The 17,222-nt window shown below is 39.5% G+C and overlaps 2 protein-coding genes across 7 annotated transcripts in view; one reads left to right on the top strand and one right to left on the bottom strand.

The window, feature by feature from the left end:
• The window catches only part of zgc:113278, an 852,580-nt gene that overhangs the window by 668,041 nt on the left and 167,317 nt on the right, over positions 1-17,222 (bottom strand). The window lies entirely within an intron of this gene.
• si:ch73-142c19.1 overlaps positions 349-17,222 on the top strand; it is a 20,157-nt gene continuing 3,283 nt past the window's right edge. For 2 of the 5 annotated variants that reach the window (XR_012398209.1, XR_011008366.2), the window contains exons 1-9: positions 385-505; positions 5,924-5,961; positions 6,911-7,084; positions 8,542-8,659; positions 10,879-11,088; positions 11,157-11,321; positions 12,011-12,215; positions 15,320-15,498; positions 15,920-16,045. Coding sequence is in view for 3 of the 5 variants with exons in the window: in XM_073937918.1 (XP_073794019.1) it covers positions 404-505; positions 5,924-5,961; positions 6,911-7,084; positions 8,542-8,659; positions 10,879-11,088; positions 11,157-11,321; positions 12,011-12,215; positions 15,320-15,498; positions 15,915-16,045 (1,322 nt within the window). In the remaining 2 variants the exon portion in view is untranslated. Of the gene's footprint in view, positions 506-5,923; positions 5,962-6,910; positions 7,085-8,537; positions 8,660-10,878; positions 11,089-11,156; positions 11,322-12,010; positions 12,216-15,319; positions 15,499-15,914; positions 16,046-17,222 lie in introns of all 5 variants that reach the window. The other 3 variants (XM_073937918.1, XM_068216648.2, NM_001122628.2) reach the window with 2 other exon arrangements.

Here is a 17,222-nt window from a genome sequence, read left to right as displayed (position 1 = left end):
ATATATATATATATATATATATATATATATATATATATATATATATATAGGTGTGTGTGTGTGTGTGTGTTTTGAATTTATTATTATTTTTCTTTCTTCTTTGTTATTTTTTTTCTTATAAGTTAGCGGTTCATTCCGCTGTGGTGACCCCGGATTAATAAAGGGACTACGCCGAAAAAATAAAAATGAATGAAGTCTTGATAAGGCACAGCTGCAGATACTCACATAAATATGACATTTCTCGGCCCAGCGCCAACATATTGTTTTGTTTGTCTGTTTGTTTTTGTCAATGTATGTAACGTCCCTGAGGTTACACCCACACCGTACAAAACGTCATCCTGACGTCACCACGAAACTGAAAGTAGCAGAAAAGAGGCGGTGGTTGGTACAGTGGTAACTGCAGATGGAGATGGAGGTTTGTCAGAGTTTGCCTCTGGACTGTCTGATCAGTGTTTTCGCCCTTCTTCAGGATGAAGATTTACTGACTGCGTCTGTCGTTTGTAAGGTAACGTTAAGCAACTCCGCATGATGACTCTAGAATAAATGCAGAACATCTGATGCGACGGAAGACTTTATAGTCATTCTTACGATTTAAGTAGTTGTTTTTTTCTGAGAAACGGGACCACTTGTGACCAGCACTGATTAAAGTGTAAATCGGAATGCGGAAACAGGTATGCTTGTGATCATAAACGGCTTTGATTCGTCCGTTCTAAAGAAGCGCTGAGAAAAGTAACAGATATCATGTGACAACCGTGTCAACAAAACTGGACACAAAAGTATTGAATTAAACTGTTGAAACCGATGGTTTTTAGTGCACATCAAATAGAATACCTAATAGTCTGTCTGTAGGCCAGAGTATACTTAAAACAGATTTTAGGAATAATCATAGAATTATAAATAAATAAATAATAATCGCAATATACTACATTTCAGGTCAGTGCTTCCACTGTGAAATGAAAAGATTGGGTTAAAGTTGGTTTTATATTTGCACATTCTGACTTTTACTTTTGACTATGTCCTTAGAAAAGTATTTATTTATTTTTATTTATTTTGCAAATTCTAAATGGGAGGATCATATTAGCATCCAAATACTATTAAATAAAAACATTGTTCCGTACTGAAAAAACAGCTTTAACCAACCTAGGCTGGTTTTAGAGGGGGTTTTGGCCATTTCCAGGCTGGTTTCCTGGTCTTAGCTGGTCAGGCTGGGAGATGACCAGCTAAAATCAGCTTGACCAGCCTAGCCAGGCTGGGAGCCCAACCAAAACCAGTTATGTCCAGCTTAAACCAGGCTGGTCAAGCTGGTTTTAGCTGGATTTTGCTGGTCATTTTCAGCCTGACCAGCTAAGACCAGGCTGGAAATGGCTGGAAACTCAGTCAATTAAATAGTGCTAATGTTGTTTTGAAGTCATACATGCATACTTTTGGACCAAATAATCAAAGTAGCATGGTAAACAATTTAGGGAGCGTGTCACAAGTTGTCAAATGAGCAAATGTACGAACATAAAACCAACTTTACCTCAATAAACACTGAATATCTTGCAGTTTTGAGCAAGTTAGAATTGTGAGATACAAACTGAGAACTGTGAGAAATAAATTCTGAATTCTGAGATTTAAAAAAAGTCCCAAAAGAATCACAAACTCAGAATTCAAAATATAAACTCAAAATTAATATAAGATGTAAGGTCAATAAATTAATTAAACAAAGGCCCAATCCCAATTCTACCCCTTAGCCCTTATATTTACCCCTCTTTTGCGCGTTCACGTGAAGGGGTAGAGGTGTCCCAATTCTCTTTAGCTTAAAGGCATAAGGCTGAATACCCCTCAAAAGGGAGATTTTTCAGGACCACACTCGAAACCAAGGGGTACGAATATTCCCCAGAATACACCAGCCACAACGGCAGTATAAGATGCATCCGGAAGTAAAGAGATCCACAAAATATGCTCACCAGCATTATTACAAATTTTTACAACAAACAAGCACATGTTTTAATACATTTATAACCGCGTTTTTGTTTTACCATCATGCTATTTATATCTATACCATCTATCTAGATGTATACCGTCATTCGCTGTCTATAATTCATAATAATAACTACTGTACAGCAGTCCCACAGCATTCTGTCACTCGATGACACTCAAATTAGTGATGGCTGACATGAAACTGACGTTTCGACACAGTGTCGAGATCACGAAGCACAAGTGTTTCGAAACACTACACCGAAGCATGATCCGAAGTCACGTGACTAAAGTGTTTCGAAACACCTGGGGCCTCATGTATCAACGCTGCGTACACACAAAAACTTTGCGTACGCCAGGTTTCACGCTCAGAATCGCTCACGTTTGGATTTACTAACAATGAACTGAACGTGGGAATGTGCGCAGCTTCACGGCAGCTTTCTGGCAGGCGTACGCACATTTTTTGTGTGTGTCTGTTGTATTTCCATTGGCGACTCCTAAAGGCAGTTGTGTTAAATCCCTCTCTACAAAGTGTCTGAGCCTTGCAATGGCAGCTGTATGAGACGGGTTCATCTAGCAGGTATATAAGGTTTCCATACCATACAGTTGACCAGCCAAACATTAAAGCACAATTTGCAGCAGTCGCCTGTTTTCCCATTATAATCGGAGCGATCTACTGCACACACATTGCTATAAAGACACTATCTGAAGATTTGCATGCGTGAATCAGAAACATTTCCATTCAATAAATGTGCAAATAAAATATGATGCACAAACTTATTAATGATTCCTACTTGTCTTTCTCGTGATAAATAGTTGGCAAAATCTGATATGTAGCGGGGGAAAAAAAGAAGAAAGAATTCATCAGACGCTGGATTCGAGCCGAGTTCATGCTCGAACGTGTCAATACATGATCACATGCGTCTTACGAGCTGCGCCACTGAGACTGTTAAGGGCACTGCAACATTTTACAGATATAAACCACACTATTTCTTTTTTTAATGCACTCAGTGCGATGTTCAGACCCAACTGTGTTAACCGCATCAGCTAAACTCTCTATTTCTATCTTTTTGCTTGATTTTGCCATTGTTTTTTCGTTGGGTTTTTCCATTAGCATAGTCATTTGCATATTCATACAGGGGAGGAGGCTGGGAGGGGTTTTGCGCTCGTGCATGTTGCGCTCAGTTTCACGTTCATTCGGATGTACAAAAGAATATGCGTGAGATTCGGCGTACACAGTGTTTCATACATCTGATTTTTTTTCTGCGTACGCACATTTACAGCTTTGTGCGTACGCAATGTTTTAGTAAGATTTCCACGCAAGTCTTCGTACATGAGGCCCCAGGTCACGTGACTAAAGTGATTCAAAGCACCGATCAGCTTAAAAGCGTTTCGAGACCTGGCAAATCTTCATTTGGCCGCCAAGGTCAAGTAAAATTCTGTTTCATATGGCATAGTGGACTGTGTGTGTGCACTCTGATATTGTGCTTTGGTTGAGGTTTCGGGTTCGAATCCCAACTTGTACAAATACTCTGAAATCATGGTTTCATGTAATTTAATCATGTTTCTTTTTTGTGTAGCCTAAATAGGATACAGCTGCAGTTACGCCATCAGTATAGCATCATTTTTGTAACCCTGTAAAACTATAATTAATAATTTTACAGTACTGTGATAGTTGGGTTTAGGGTTTGGGTAGACATTAATAAAATACAATAAATGGGAAATTGAATGAATAATATAAAATAATTCTTGATAACTTCAGGCCACAGTTTCTGATCTACCAACAACCCTGTTTTAAGACCAAAACAAGACACATTTATTCACAAATTGTTTATTCGGATATCAGACCAATGTTGAAACAAAACTATACAAGAGCAAAGCATTACCAACTGGTATTAAAGCATTTCAAAACAACAGCATCAGCCTAGATTCAAACCCACTATCCCCACATAGTAGTCAAATACCCTAACCACTCCACTATATTACTTAAAGGTTCAAGCATACAACGTGGGGTTTAATACCTCAATTTGCTCAACTGTTCTTTGCTGAAGCTGTTTCAGTGCAATACATAAAAAATGACCACTAGGTGTCACTGTAGATGGGGGTTTCGAAGCTTCGACACATTTGCTTCGACTGTTTCAGTGTTTCACGAAGCCTCGCTTTGCCCACCACTAACTTAAATACCCTGTCAGAAAAGACTAGTGCAGGGGTGGCCAACCCTGTTCCTGGAGAGCCACCTTCCTGCAGATTTCAGTTGCAACCCGTATCAAACACACCTGCCTGTAATTATCACGTGGTGTTCAGGTCCTAATTAATTGGTTCAGGTGTGTTTGATATGGGTAGCAACTGAAATCTGCAGGAAGGTGGCTCTCCAGGAACAGGGTTGGCCACCCCTGGTCTAGTGGCTGGGAATGAGCTTTTTACAGTGTCTGCTATAACGGTAATGTGGTTTTCTTGTGTTTACATTAATAAATGACCAGGGGTCCGTACTTCGTACGTGGATTACTCAGTTAGCTGGATTTGGATATTGACGATTTGACATGATCCAGGATCGTTTCGTTCTTCAAAGCTGATCCGAGAGTTGTTGTCATGGCAACAGTTCTGCTAGGTCAAACCTGATCGGGAGCAGGTTCAATTCATATAAACAGGATTAGATCGGCTCAGTTCAAGCAAAGATAATACAGAAAGTATGTTCTGAATTCTGATATTTTCTTACAGTAGTAGTTATACACTTGGGAAAAGAGTAAATATTTTTTAACTATATATATAAAGTTATAGTCATTAATAAAATAAATAAAGTTATACATATTAATAAAACGTATGCAATCTGCACCCTCGAAATGAAAGTACAAAGACTGCCACCTGGTAGTGCAAAGAGAAAACTTATTAGTATGAACTATTTAGATCGCTTTAGTATAAATTGTGTATAATAGAAATGCACAATATGTGACTTTTTTTTAAAGCAATAATACATTTCAGCAGTCATAAACATGTTTGATAGTTAATATGCCGGTGATTTGATGCTTCACAAAAGTTGCAGACGCCTTTACCAATATAAAAATGCTTTTGTAAACAATCAGTTATTCTTTACACCGATTAAAAAACGGCGACTATAATAAAGAAAATATTTTCTAAATGTAGAACTAAATACATTGATTTGCATTGAAATACATGATGAATACTCTTGTCTTGACAAATGAAAGTGTAAAGCCTGCAGCTGACAACAAATGTGGAAAGTTCTTGTGTGTCATATTTAACAAGCCGTTTACTGCTAATTTGATGTAATTTTGCTCACATGGATAATTGAATATTAATCAGAAGATGTCATTACGCTGCTGTGCCGTCAGCCAATCATTGCATTGCTGATCATGATTTCGAGGCTCGATAGATCTGTCCTTCACAACACACGCAGCGATCTCTGATCAGTTCATCCAGACATTCTTATCTAATTCGCGAACTCGCTTGAAGAACCAAATTAGCGAGAGATCAGTTATCAAGATTAAAAGATCCAGGATCTGCCAAATAATCTTAGATCATTTAAGCGAACTACGAAGAACGGACCCCAGGGTGTAAGTGCACAGTACAGCTATGATCTTATTGCCACATTCTTTGTTAGGACAAAGAATTCCTGATTTCCTGAAGAAAAGTACCAAAAAAATAATGCAGCCATCTAAAATAACTACAGCAGTCGGGATCGTCAATCTCATATGAAGCAAGAGCTCACGATGACATCTGATGACGTGTGCTGGTGCTGTAGTGCTGTCCTATTTTTTAGGGGTAAAATTTGAAACCCTTCTCCTTCACACTCTGTTTCAAGGGCCATGGGGAAGGAGTAGGGGTACAAAAATAGCATCGGGATTGGGCCAAAGTCACGGTTCTCAGAAAAAAATGTGAGGAATAAAATAGCAGCATGTCATGTTGTTAAAGTGTGTTATTTGCATGTAAATTTAAACCTGTTGTTTAGGAATGGCACTATGCGGCAGAGACCCCGTGGTTGTGGAGGTAAGTCATTAAAGATTATTTCGTTAAACTTTGTAAAATGACCTTAAAATGACTGTAAATCTTTTATCTCATTTTGCTGAAGGGCTGATATTGCTATAATTTAATAATATTGAATTACCTGGCGACCTGGCAGTAGGTAGTGCTGTCGCTTCACAGCAAGAAGGTCGCTGGTTCGAACCTTGTCTAAGTCAGATGGCGTTTCTGTGTGGAGTTTGCATGTTCTCCCTGCGTTCGCGCGTGGGACTCCCATCATAGTTATTTTTGACTGGTTCCACCTCCTAAATCATACATTTCACTTCAATTATCTTTTTTTATGTGTTTGCTCTACAAATATATATAAACAATTGCATGAAACATCTATTTTCTGTATTATTTGTAATTTCAGGAGTAAAAACGAATCATTTTATGTCTCTATGTTCTAGTCAACTCTGTTACGTTGGTTATAAAAAAGCAGAACAATCTGAAAATCGCTGATTAAAAAAAAAAAAAAAAAGCATGTGACTTGCTCCAAGTGATGTCACTTCCTCTGGCAGGAAAATCTGGAAGGCATTGATGCCTAGTGTCTTTATTTTTTTCATTATTTTGTGGGAAATGTTTCTGATACACCGATTGTAGATTAATTATAATGTGATGTTTCAGTAAATGTCTCAATAATTTTTTTAAACAATGACATGATGAATGTAAAATTGTGTTTTCGACATCAGTGTGGTGTCTGGTTTGAGCCTAAGCTAAAGCACAAAATAATGGAAAAAGCCAACTCTGTTAGTGGCTTTAAAGGAAATAGTAACACACACAAATGTTCTCTTATCACATTTTGCATGATTTTACATTAATATCGGATTAATCTGAAACTTTTTAAATGCTCCTGCAGTTGTGGAATGAGTCTTGTAGCTTACACCTTGTCAATTTGTCTCTGATAAGACGCTTGAATCTCGTCCATCATGTGTAGGAGAATGTGCCTGCAGAGATGGAGTTTCTGCAACGTTTCTCAGCTGCTCTCAGACACTGGGATGCCCTCATGGAAAGGTTATTTCCAGCGGCGCTCTCACCTGGAGAACAAAATGAAAACGGGCAGGTCAACTGCAGACTACACCTGCAAAAGCCTTCGAGGACACAAAGGCAAGTGATCTTATTACATCTCCAGGAGCTCAGCTGTAATGCCATTACAAACCATATCAAGAGCTGCACTGAGTCTCTGCTGAAGTTGATTTAAAGGAGGAGTACACAACATATCAGCAGCCTTATCGATATTGGCTAATAAAATATATATTTGATATTATTGTTATTAGACTGATAACTAATATATAGAGCAAAATATACAGATAGTTGACTGATATTTACAGATAATTTACTGATATTTTCAGTAAACTTTGTATTTTTTGCACTTTAAACCACTCCATGTGAATGCTTTCCAACACATTTTTTAATTATTTTATTGGTATGTTGACTTTAGTATATATATATGTATATATATATATATATATATATATATATATATATATATATATATATATATATATATATATATATATATATATATATACACACACACACACATACACACACACACACACACATTTGGCGGGTGTTAATGTAAAGCTCTGTGTATATATATATACCACACACACACATATATATATATATATATATATATATATATATATATATATATATATATATATACATATACACATTTGGCGGGTATTAATGTAAAGCTCTGTGTATATATATACCACACACACACACATATATATATATATATATATATATATATATATATATATATATATATATATATATATATATATACATATACACATACACATTTGGCGGGTGTTAATGTAAAGCTCTGTATATATATACATATACACACACACACACACATATATATATATATATATATATATATATATATATATATATATATATATATATATATATACAGAGCTTTACATTAACACCCGCCAAATGTAGATTTCGGTTGTGGCAGGTTAGACAGCCACTCCCACTAGCTACTTTGGCTAGTGCTGTTAGGTTATGACCGTTTGTCTATATGCGTACAAATGTGATATTAGAATCGAGAAGCAGCACGACTGACAAATACAGCTTTTCTTTTCACGTGAGCAAAAAAAAGCAGGTTAATAACGAATGAGAGGATCACGCGCACGGTGAGACAGGCTATCCTCACTCACTGACGAGGCCTTTAGTGTCGCGCGCACAGATGATTTGATTTGATTTGATATATATATATATATATATATATATATATATATATATACATATGGCAGTAGATTTTATTTATAGGAAAAAGAAAATGGGCCATAGAAAAGAATACTTAATAAATAAAGTTCAGAGATCAGTATTGAAGTAAAAGGTTTAAAATAAAATAAAATCAGTTGTGCACTCTATTGAAAACAGTTATTTCCCTTTTGTTTTTGCAATCATGCAGAGAAATGTTTGATCGGCTAATAGATTGGCCTCCAAATTTAAAAAGATATTGGTGAAAAATTCCTTATCGGTGCATCCCTATTTTACAGCACACATTATTGTGTCTATGTCATACTTGAATTCTACAGGCAGAGTTGTTGGTTTTGCATACCTGGCTGGAAATGATGGTTGCTCAGATGTGTGGACCTGCACACCAGTTGTTTGCAGTGCATCAACAGATGGCACAATCAAAGCATGGGACATTCAGAAGGTATGACAGGTGCTTTCTTTTTCATGAGGTAGATGCATATGCTTGTTAGCATGATGCTTAAAAAAGGGCATATTTCAGTCCAAAACAGAAAGAAAAACATAGTGACAGACTTTAGGCTGTCCTTTAAATTACCTTGATTTTTGTTACTGATTTATTTTTGTTTTATTTTTTATTTTTTGCATGTTCGTCATACTTTAATACTAGTTTTAGATCATCAAACTAATTAAATTATTCATTCATTCATTCTCCTTTGGCTTGGTTCCTTTATTTATCAGTAATCGCAACAGCGGAATGAACAGCCAACTTATCCAGCATATGTTTTACACAGCGGATGCAACTCAGAATTGGGAAATGCCCATACATTCACACAGACACTCATACACTATGGTCAATTTAGTTTATTTAATTCACCTATTTTGCATGTATTTAGACTGTGGGGGAAACTGGTGCACTGGGAGGAAACCCACACGAACACGGGGAGAACATGCAAACTCCACACAGAAACGCCAACTGACCCAGCCGGGACTCGAACCAGTGATGATCTTGCTGTGAGGCAACAGTGCTAACCACTGAGCCACTGTGCAGCCCAAACTAGTGAAATATTCAAAAATAAAACACAATTAAACACATCAGGCAGTTTTGAAGTGAAGGTTTTTGTCATTGAGGGAAAACAAAATGCAAAACTGCATAGTCCTGTGTGAAACGGTGTGTACAAAAATATCCTGAAGGAGGATGTCCATGACCTCAAGTTGAAGTGGATTTGGGTTCTGCAGCAGGACAATGATACAAAGTCCACTTCTGAACAGCTGAAGAAAAACAAAATTAAGCCTTTAGAGTGGCCTAGACAAAGTCCTGACCTGAATCTAATTGAGATGCTGTGAGCTTAAGGTGGTTCATGCTCAAAAACCCTCCAGCGTGGCTGAATTACAACAGTCCTGCAAAGCTGAGTGGGACAAAATGCCACCACAGCGCTTTAACAGTCTCATTGCAAGTTATTGAAAACGCTTGATTGCAGTTGGTGCTGCTAAGGGTGGGCCAGACATGTTATTAGGTTTAGGGGCCTAGGGCGGCAGTATAGAGAGGGCAGTGTCCGCCACACCTCCCTTACCACCTGCGTCCTCAGTTATGTCCGCGGCACCTCCCTCACCACCCGCGTCCTCAGTTATATTCGCGCATAGATGACAGATTAGAAAGGGCGGCGTCAGCGACACCTCCATCAGCACCCGCGCGTCCTCAGTTATATTCGCGCATAGGGCGGCAGAATAGAGAGGACGCCGTCCGCAACACCTCCCTCACCACCCGCGTCCTCAGTTATATCCACGCATAGGGCTGCAGTATAGAGGTCCAAGACACCCGCGCGTCCTCACTCAGTTATATCCCCGCATAGGGTGGCAGAATAGAGAGGACGCCGTCCGCAACACCTCCCTCACCACCCACGTCCTCAGTTATATTTGCGCATAGGTGACAAAATAGAAAGGGCGGCGTCAGCGACACCTCCATCAGCACCTGTGTGTCCTCAGTTATATCCGCGCATAGGGCAGCAGAATAGAGTGGACGGCGTCCGCGACACCTCCATCAGCACCCGCGTCCTCAGTTATATCCGCGCATAGGGCAGCAGAATAGAGGTCCGTGACACCTCACTTCATTTTCATAACCGGTCAATTTCGTTTTCACATTGGGGTTGAGGGCGGCGTGATCGTCCTCTGCCTAGAGCGGCAGTTCAGCTTGCTCCGGCCCTGTTTAGGAGCAAACGCGTTTTTTCACACAGGGCTGTGTAGTTCTGTATATTGTTTTAATAATAGAAAATCTTCATTCAAAAAATTCATCATGCGTTTACTTGTGTTCCCTTTGACTAATATTTACTTTTGTTTGATGATCTGCATCATTAAAGTGTGTAAATTGTGATGACACTGGTGCACATACATTACAGTTAGGCAAACTCCTTTATAGGGCTTCACTGCATTTTCACATTTAGTAGCCCCTTTCACACCGGTAAATACCCGGAAAATAACCGGAACGACTTTAAAAAAGTCCTGCCAGCTTGAGCTCCAACTTGCTTCAACACACCTGCCTGGAAGTTTCTAGTATACCTAGTAAGACCTTGATTAGCTTGTTCAGGTGTGTTTGATTAGGGTTGGAGCTAAACTCTCCAGGACACTGGTCCTCCAGGACCGAGTGTGGACACCCCTAACCTACACTATCATTCTGTTTACATGCAGGGAGTTAATTTATGGACAAGCCCTGTCCAAGACCCCTTGCAGGACATGACAGTGGACACGGTGCAGTCTGTTATCATCACTTCTGACAGCAAAGGAACCATCAAAACCTGGAAGGGTGCAACCGGAGAGGAGCAGGCCTGCTTCAACTCAGGCTTCTCCAGAAGCACTCTGCTGGCGTTCAGCAACAAAGACGACAGCTCTTTCCTCATGGTGGGCCATAAATCATATGTGTGAATGTACAGCGGCTCAGTGTTTATTACAGAGAGCTTTGATTTCAGGTGGGAAGTATTTTGGGGTCTCTGCTGGTGCTGTCGCTGCCTGCTCTGTCTGAAGTCTCTCGGCATGTGGTGTGTGACTCCTTCATGCTAAACCTCCTTCTCTCAGCGCCTGATAAAAAGTGGATATTCGCTGCCTCCAAAGAGAATTTTGACTTGAGCCCAAAGGTAGGCAAGAATTATTGAGACAAATCAGAAATCCATATAAACACAGACGTAAAGCCTGCTGAAAAGTCCAGCTTAAGCCAGCCTAGGATGGTTTATCTGGTTTTAGCTGGTCGACCAGCCTGGTTTTAGATGGGTTTTGGCCACTTGCAGGCTGGTTTCCAGCCATTTCCAGCCTGGTCTTAGCTGGTAAAGCTGGAAAGTGACCAGCTAAAACCAGTTTGACCAGCCTGGTTTTAGCTGGACATAGCTGGTTTTGGCTAGGCTGGTCAAGCTGGTTTTAGCTGGTCATCTCCCAGCCTGTCCAGCTAAAACCAGGTTGGAAATGGCTGGAAACCAGCCTGGAAGTGGCCAAAACCCCTCTAAAACCAGGATGGTTGACCAGCTAAAACCAGCCAACCATCCTAGTCTGGTATAAGCTGGATTTTTCAGCAGGGAACATAAACCTTTTGGTAACCCTTTGCTGAATCCTCAAATGAGTGTAGTTTCTGTTGATATGTAAAAATATGGGTGGGGGAAATATCGATAAAGCATAATATTGCAATATTTTCTACTGCAATATTTGGTCGCCCATATCGATATATCACCAATATTTCAATAAATCAACTGCTTTACCGTCTACTAGATGGTGGTGTTGAACTTGATTTTTTATATGAAGTGTTATGATGATGTGTGTGTGTGTGTTTGTGCAGGTTTTCTATAGTGACAGTGTGTGTAACCCTGATGAGGACAGTGTGTGTTGTAGTCTGCCAGTCACCGGCTGCTGTGCTGCAGTGTTTCTCCCGTCTCAAGCTGCTCGGCTTGCGGTCATTCACTCTGACGGCCTCTTCAGAAACAAAACACTCTCCGTCTTTGATTTGACCATGAAGGAGTCCAAATACAAAAGGGAACCTCACGGTGGGTTTTTGAAATATACCGATCGTCATGTTGTAGGTTTACTTAAAGGGGTACCACAAGGCTCAGTTCTCAGCCCCTTACGTTTTACATTATATTTGCTACTGCTTGCCGATTAATGGAGTTAGTTTCCACTGTTGATACACAACTCTATATCTCCTCTCAACCTGATAATTTTGTACAAATTCACAAAACTAACAGATTGTATAGCTGATATTTAAAATTGAATGGCTAAAAAGTCAGTGGGGAAAATAAGTATTGATCACGTCAGGTTTTTTTTTTCTGGGAATAATATTTCTGGTCACACTTTACAATAAGGTTCATTAGTTAATGTTAATTAATGCATTTACTAACATGAACAAACAATGAACAATACATCTACTACTGTATTTGTTCATGTTAGTTAACGTTAGTTAATGAAAATACTGTAGTTCATTGTTAGTTCATGTTAACTCATGGTGCATTACCTAATGTTAACAAGCATGGACTTGAACGTTAATAATGCATTAGTAAATGTTCAAACAGAAAACGTCCGCAGATTCCGTCTGGCCCTGGTTATGTGTAATAATGAAATGACACAAGGAGAAAGTACTGAACTACTGAACTGTATTTAATACTTTATATAAAGGCTTTTTTGGTGATGGCAGCTTAAAGATGCCTCTCATATGGATAATGAAGTCACATGCACTGTTGAAGTCTAGTAAAAACACACCTAAACAGTGTTAAAATTGAGATGGTTTTGTGGGTCTCGTCTGTCAAATCTGATCTTTATTTTGGATTCAAGTCAGCTGATTTACACTGAGGAACAACAGAGGGTTGCTGAAGAACTACTGAGAGATTTCAGCTGCTGTCTGGGCGTTCACTGCCTTTCTACACCTTCCTTTCTTCATGTGTTTATCACTTTTTACCAGCATCATTTCATGGTATTGCCCATAACTTTTGTAAAGTAGTTAGATTTGTTTTGATATATCACATATGTTTTCATCTTTTCATATATGGATTTCTTTGGTTGTTTTCAACATCTGGTGAACATTTCAAGTCATCAGCACCTTTAGAAATATGTTTTCTGAGAAAAGCGGTGACATGTTCAATACTTATTTTCCCAGCTGTATTACTAAATTCAGTTAAAAGTGAGGTCTTGCTTATTGGACTGAAAAACCTCTTGTGCAAAAATCTAGAATACTGTTCATTAGGGGTGTCACGATTTCAATTTGTAATCGAAATCGAACGAAGTTTATGCTCAATTTCGATTATCGAATCAAAAAATAGAATCGTCAATGCTGCCACGCCCCCATGTCACGTCAGCTTGGCTTGCCAAGCGGGAAAGAAACAGGCTTGTTGAAGTGCTTGTTAAACTGCAGAAGCAGGAGACCCGTCGACAGAAACCCTCTCCTCTTTCAATGAAGTCGCCGGTGTGTAAGCATTTTGGATTTCCAGTGAGTTATGTTGACAACGTTCGTGTTGTCGACAAAAAACACAGTTTTGCAAGCTCTGCTATGTACGTATTACGTACGGTTCGTCCGATAGACAACACCGGCATCGCGATCCTCCGCCCGCCCCTGTTGCAAATCCGCTCACGAAAAGTACACACTCAGGCCCTGTTTACACTGTCTTTGTTTTTAAATGGCATTTTAGAACGACAACGATTTGACATCCACAGTGGCGTGTAGCATTTCTGAGCAGCCCTCCTTTCTCTCTACCTCTGAAAATGCACATCACGTGACCACACAGACACAGACGCACTCACAGCCTTACGCTCGAGACAGCAGGTCCAGGCAGTCAGAGGACTGCTTCAATCTTTCACTCACTTGTACTCAGTCATTTTAGCGAACACCTCAGATACTGTTGGCTGGTTCCTGTTGGTTGTGCGGCTTTTTTACAGACGCCATTATAACGACACAGATCACTGCCTATTCACGAGTCTCGCAGAAAAAGTGACTGACAGGTGGTGATTATGTGTGTATCTTGCCTTTATTCATTTACTGTATGATTTGTTTATGGGTAAAACAAAGACCATGCAGGTCAGGTAGTTTAAACGGTAGGCTACAAATAATTAATTGGTCACTAATTAATTAATTATTCATAGTCGAAAATCGAATCGACTTTTAGAATCGAAAATGTAATCGAATCGAGGATTTGGAGGATCGTGACACCCTTACTGTTCATGAAGTTTCAGTTCAGACCTCATCTTCAGTCAAAAATTTTGGGGTGATTTTTTATTTTATTTATTTTTTATAACAACCTATCATTTAAAGGCCACATTTCTAGCATCTGTAAAACAGCATTTTTTTCATCTTAAAAATGTTGCCAAACTTTAACATATGTGCTTAGTTACAATTTGCGTTGTAATTGTAAAGTGCTCTAGAAATAAAGATGAATTGAATTGACAGTTCACCCAAAACTGTTAATTCTGCCATTAATCACTCACCCTCCACTAGTTTCAATCCTGTATGAGTTTTTTTTTTTGAACATAGAATATATGAATCACTAAAAAAAAAAAAAATTGCGACGCAGTGGCGCAGTAGGTAGCGCTGTCGCCTCACAGCAAGAAGGTCGCTGGGTCAATCCTCGGCTAAGTTGCCGTTTCTGTGTGGAGTTTGCATGTTCTCCCTGCATTCGCGTGGGTTTCCTCCGGGTGCTCCGGTTTCCCCCACAGTCCAAACACATGCGGTACAGGTGAATTGGGTAGGCTAAATTGTCCGTAGTGTATTAGAACGTGTGTGTGGATGTTTCCCAGAGATGGGTTGCGGCTGGAAGGGCATCCGCTGCGTAAAAATGTGCTGGATAAATTGGCGGTTCATTCCGCTGTGGCGACCCCGGATTAATAAAGGGACTAAGCCGACAAGAAAATGAATGAATGAACAATATATTTTGAAGAAAGCTGGAAAAGCAGCCATCGACTAGCATTTGTACTATGAATGTCAATTGCCGTTTTTTTCCTATCATTCTTCTTTAGAATATCTTCTTGTTTTGTAGTAGAGTAAATGGTGAGGAAATTCAAATCATTGTTTGAACTGTCCCTTTAATGTTTCTTATTTATTGTTTACAATCATCACTTGCCTGGAGTGTGCATTGTTTTCTGATAATGTCATGCTTTCCCATTTCAGCTCAGCAAGTTGCATCTTTTCAGGTTGATCTGAGCCATCGTTCAGACGTCATTCTGCAGGCCAGAGGGAGCAGCACTGTTCTGCTCGCAGACGGAAACCATCTGAAGGTCTACACCATTAAAGGGGAACTCGTAGCTAGTTTTGAAGATCATTTACAGCCAATCACTGCTCTTTGTGTGGTGAGACATTTTACCATTCTCTTTTACTAAATTTTCTCCTGCAAACAGATACTGTGAAAAATTTGGGACAGCCTATAAAGTTATCCAAAAAAAAAATTGCCAAAATAAAACCTCAGATGAACAAAATATATACCTTAAGCTGAGCCAGAGGATTTAAAAAGTCCTCATAAAAAATAACTGAAGTGGACGTACAGGATCTGAGTAATACGTTTGTCACCCACAGCTTTCCTCTCGTCTTTATTTTTGTTCAATAAACAAATGACACAGTGTGAGATGTCATGTGATGTTGTTCAAATTAAGTTTTATCTTACAAACTTTAAGACCTGCCAAGGACCGTATAGTTGTGTTATTATTTGTCCTGATACAGAAAACCACAACATTTTCACATCAGTGTATAAAAGTGTTGTTTTTTGCAGGACAGTTTTAGGGTGGTGACAGCGTCTCGAGACCTGTCTCTCAGAGTACTGACCTGGAGAACTGACCCCGAACACGGCCTTAGCCTGGAGAGCCAGTATCACCTGCTCGGAGGATCCCACACCAGATCCAGGTACAGCATCATCCTTCATATTTGAAAGGCACCTTCACATAAACAATGTGTGCGTCTCAATCACCTACCTTGTTCAGTAGTCAAGTGCACTTGAATGTGGGCTTCCTGAAAAGTCCCACAATGCACCGTGAAAATCAGGGAGCGTCGATGTGCATACAAACAATGTTCACACCCATCTCCTGCAACCCTCCCGTTTTGTTATTTCTCCTCGAAAACTCCTGTAATTTCACTCCCCACCTCTGGTCCTCATCTTTTTGGTACAATCACCCCCACCCCTCAAAACCCCTCCCCCCACGTCATAGTTATCAACTTTGGTATAGTATCTGATCGTCACCGCCGACCGAAACTCAGACCATGGTACTCATGTTTGCTACTCAGATGATTGCAAAACTTCACTCCCCAAACTTCCCCTCCATCTTGGGAATTTCAGAGACAAATGTTGGTAGCTATGTCAAGCGCACTATCTGCTCTTAACCGAAGGAGCGCAAAACATGAATCACAAAAACCAAATCATCAAACATAATGACAAACTAGAGACTTAAAAAAAGAAACGTATTTATTTATATTTAAAGTCCGCATGAACTGGAAGAAGCTGCTGAGACTTTTATTTCAGAATGTTGATGTACTTTCAACTGAAACTGAATATTGAGTAGGAGGCGGGGCTTTCATTTGCGCATATTTCCCTCATAGCAAACTTAACGTAGAGCCATATGAGAGAGACTTGCATTAACCGAATTCCAAAATGTTTGATCGTCACTTGATTCATGTAAACTCAAATAGTTCCAAAAGTGACTCATGGTTAATTTGAATGTTAGATAACAATAAAATATACACAATATTATTCTTTTAAACTTTGTACTTTACAAAAGTGCAAAACCTCAGCAACTTGGCTTTAAGTGCTAACTTCCGTGAAGTAGTGAGAGGCTTCATGAGCTGCCATTTTTGTAATAAGAAAAAGTTACCATGGAGTGGTCGCAATTCTCTCTCTATGGCTCTAGCGTAAAGGAAAGAGAGGGTTTTGATATGCAGTTGCTATGGAAACCCTCAGGTTGATGTCAACATTAGGACCAACACTCCGAATGCGGGAAGCAAATACAGGGCTGTGTCCGAAACGGCCTACTACTCAGTAGGCAGTGCATTTGGATTTAAATGTGCTACTCCACCATTAGAAAATTGA

This window comes from Danio rerio, chromosome 23, assembly GCF_049306965.1.
Source record: "Danio rerio strain Tuebingen ecotype United States chromosome 23, GRCz12tu, whole genome shotgun sequence".
NCBI classification, from domain to species: Eukaryota; Metazoa; Chordata; class Actinopteri; order Cypriniformes; family Danionidae; genus Danio; species Danio rerio.
Note: the sequence above shows the minus strand (reverse complement) of the source record. Positions and strands in the feature narration are given on the sequence as shown.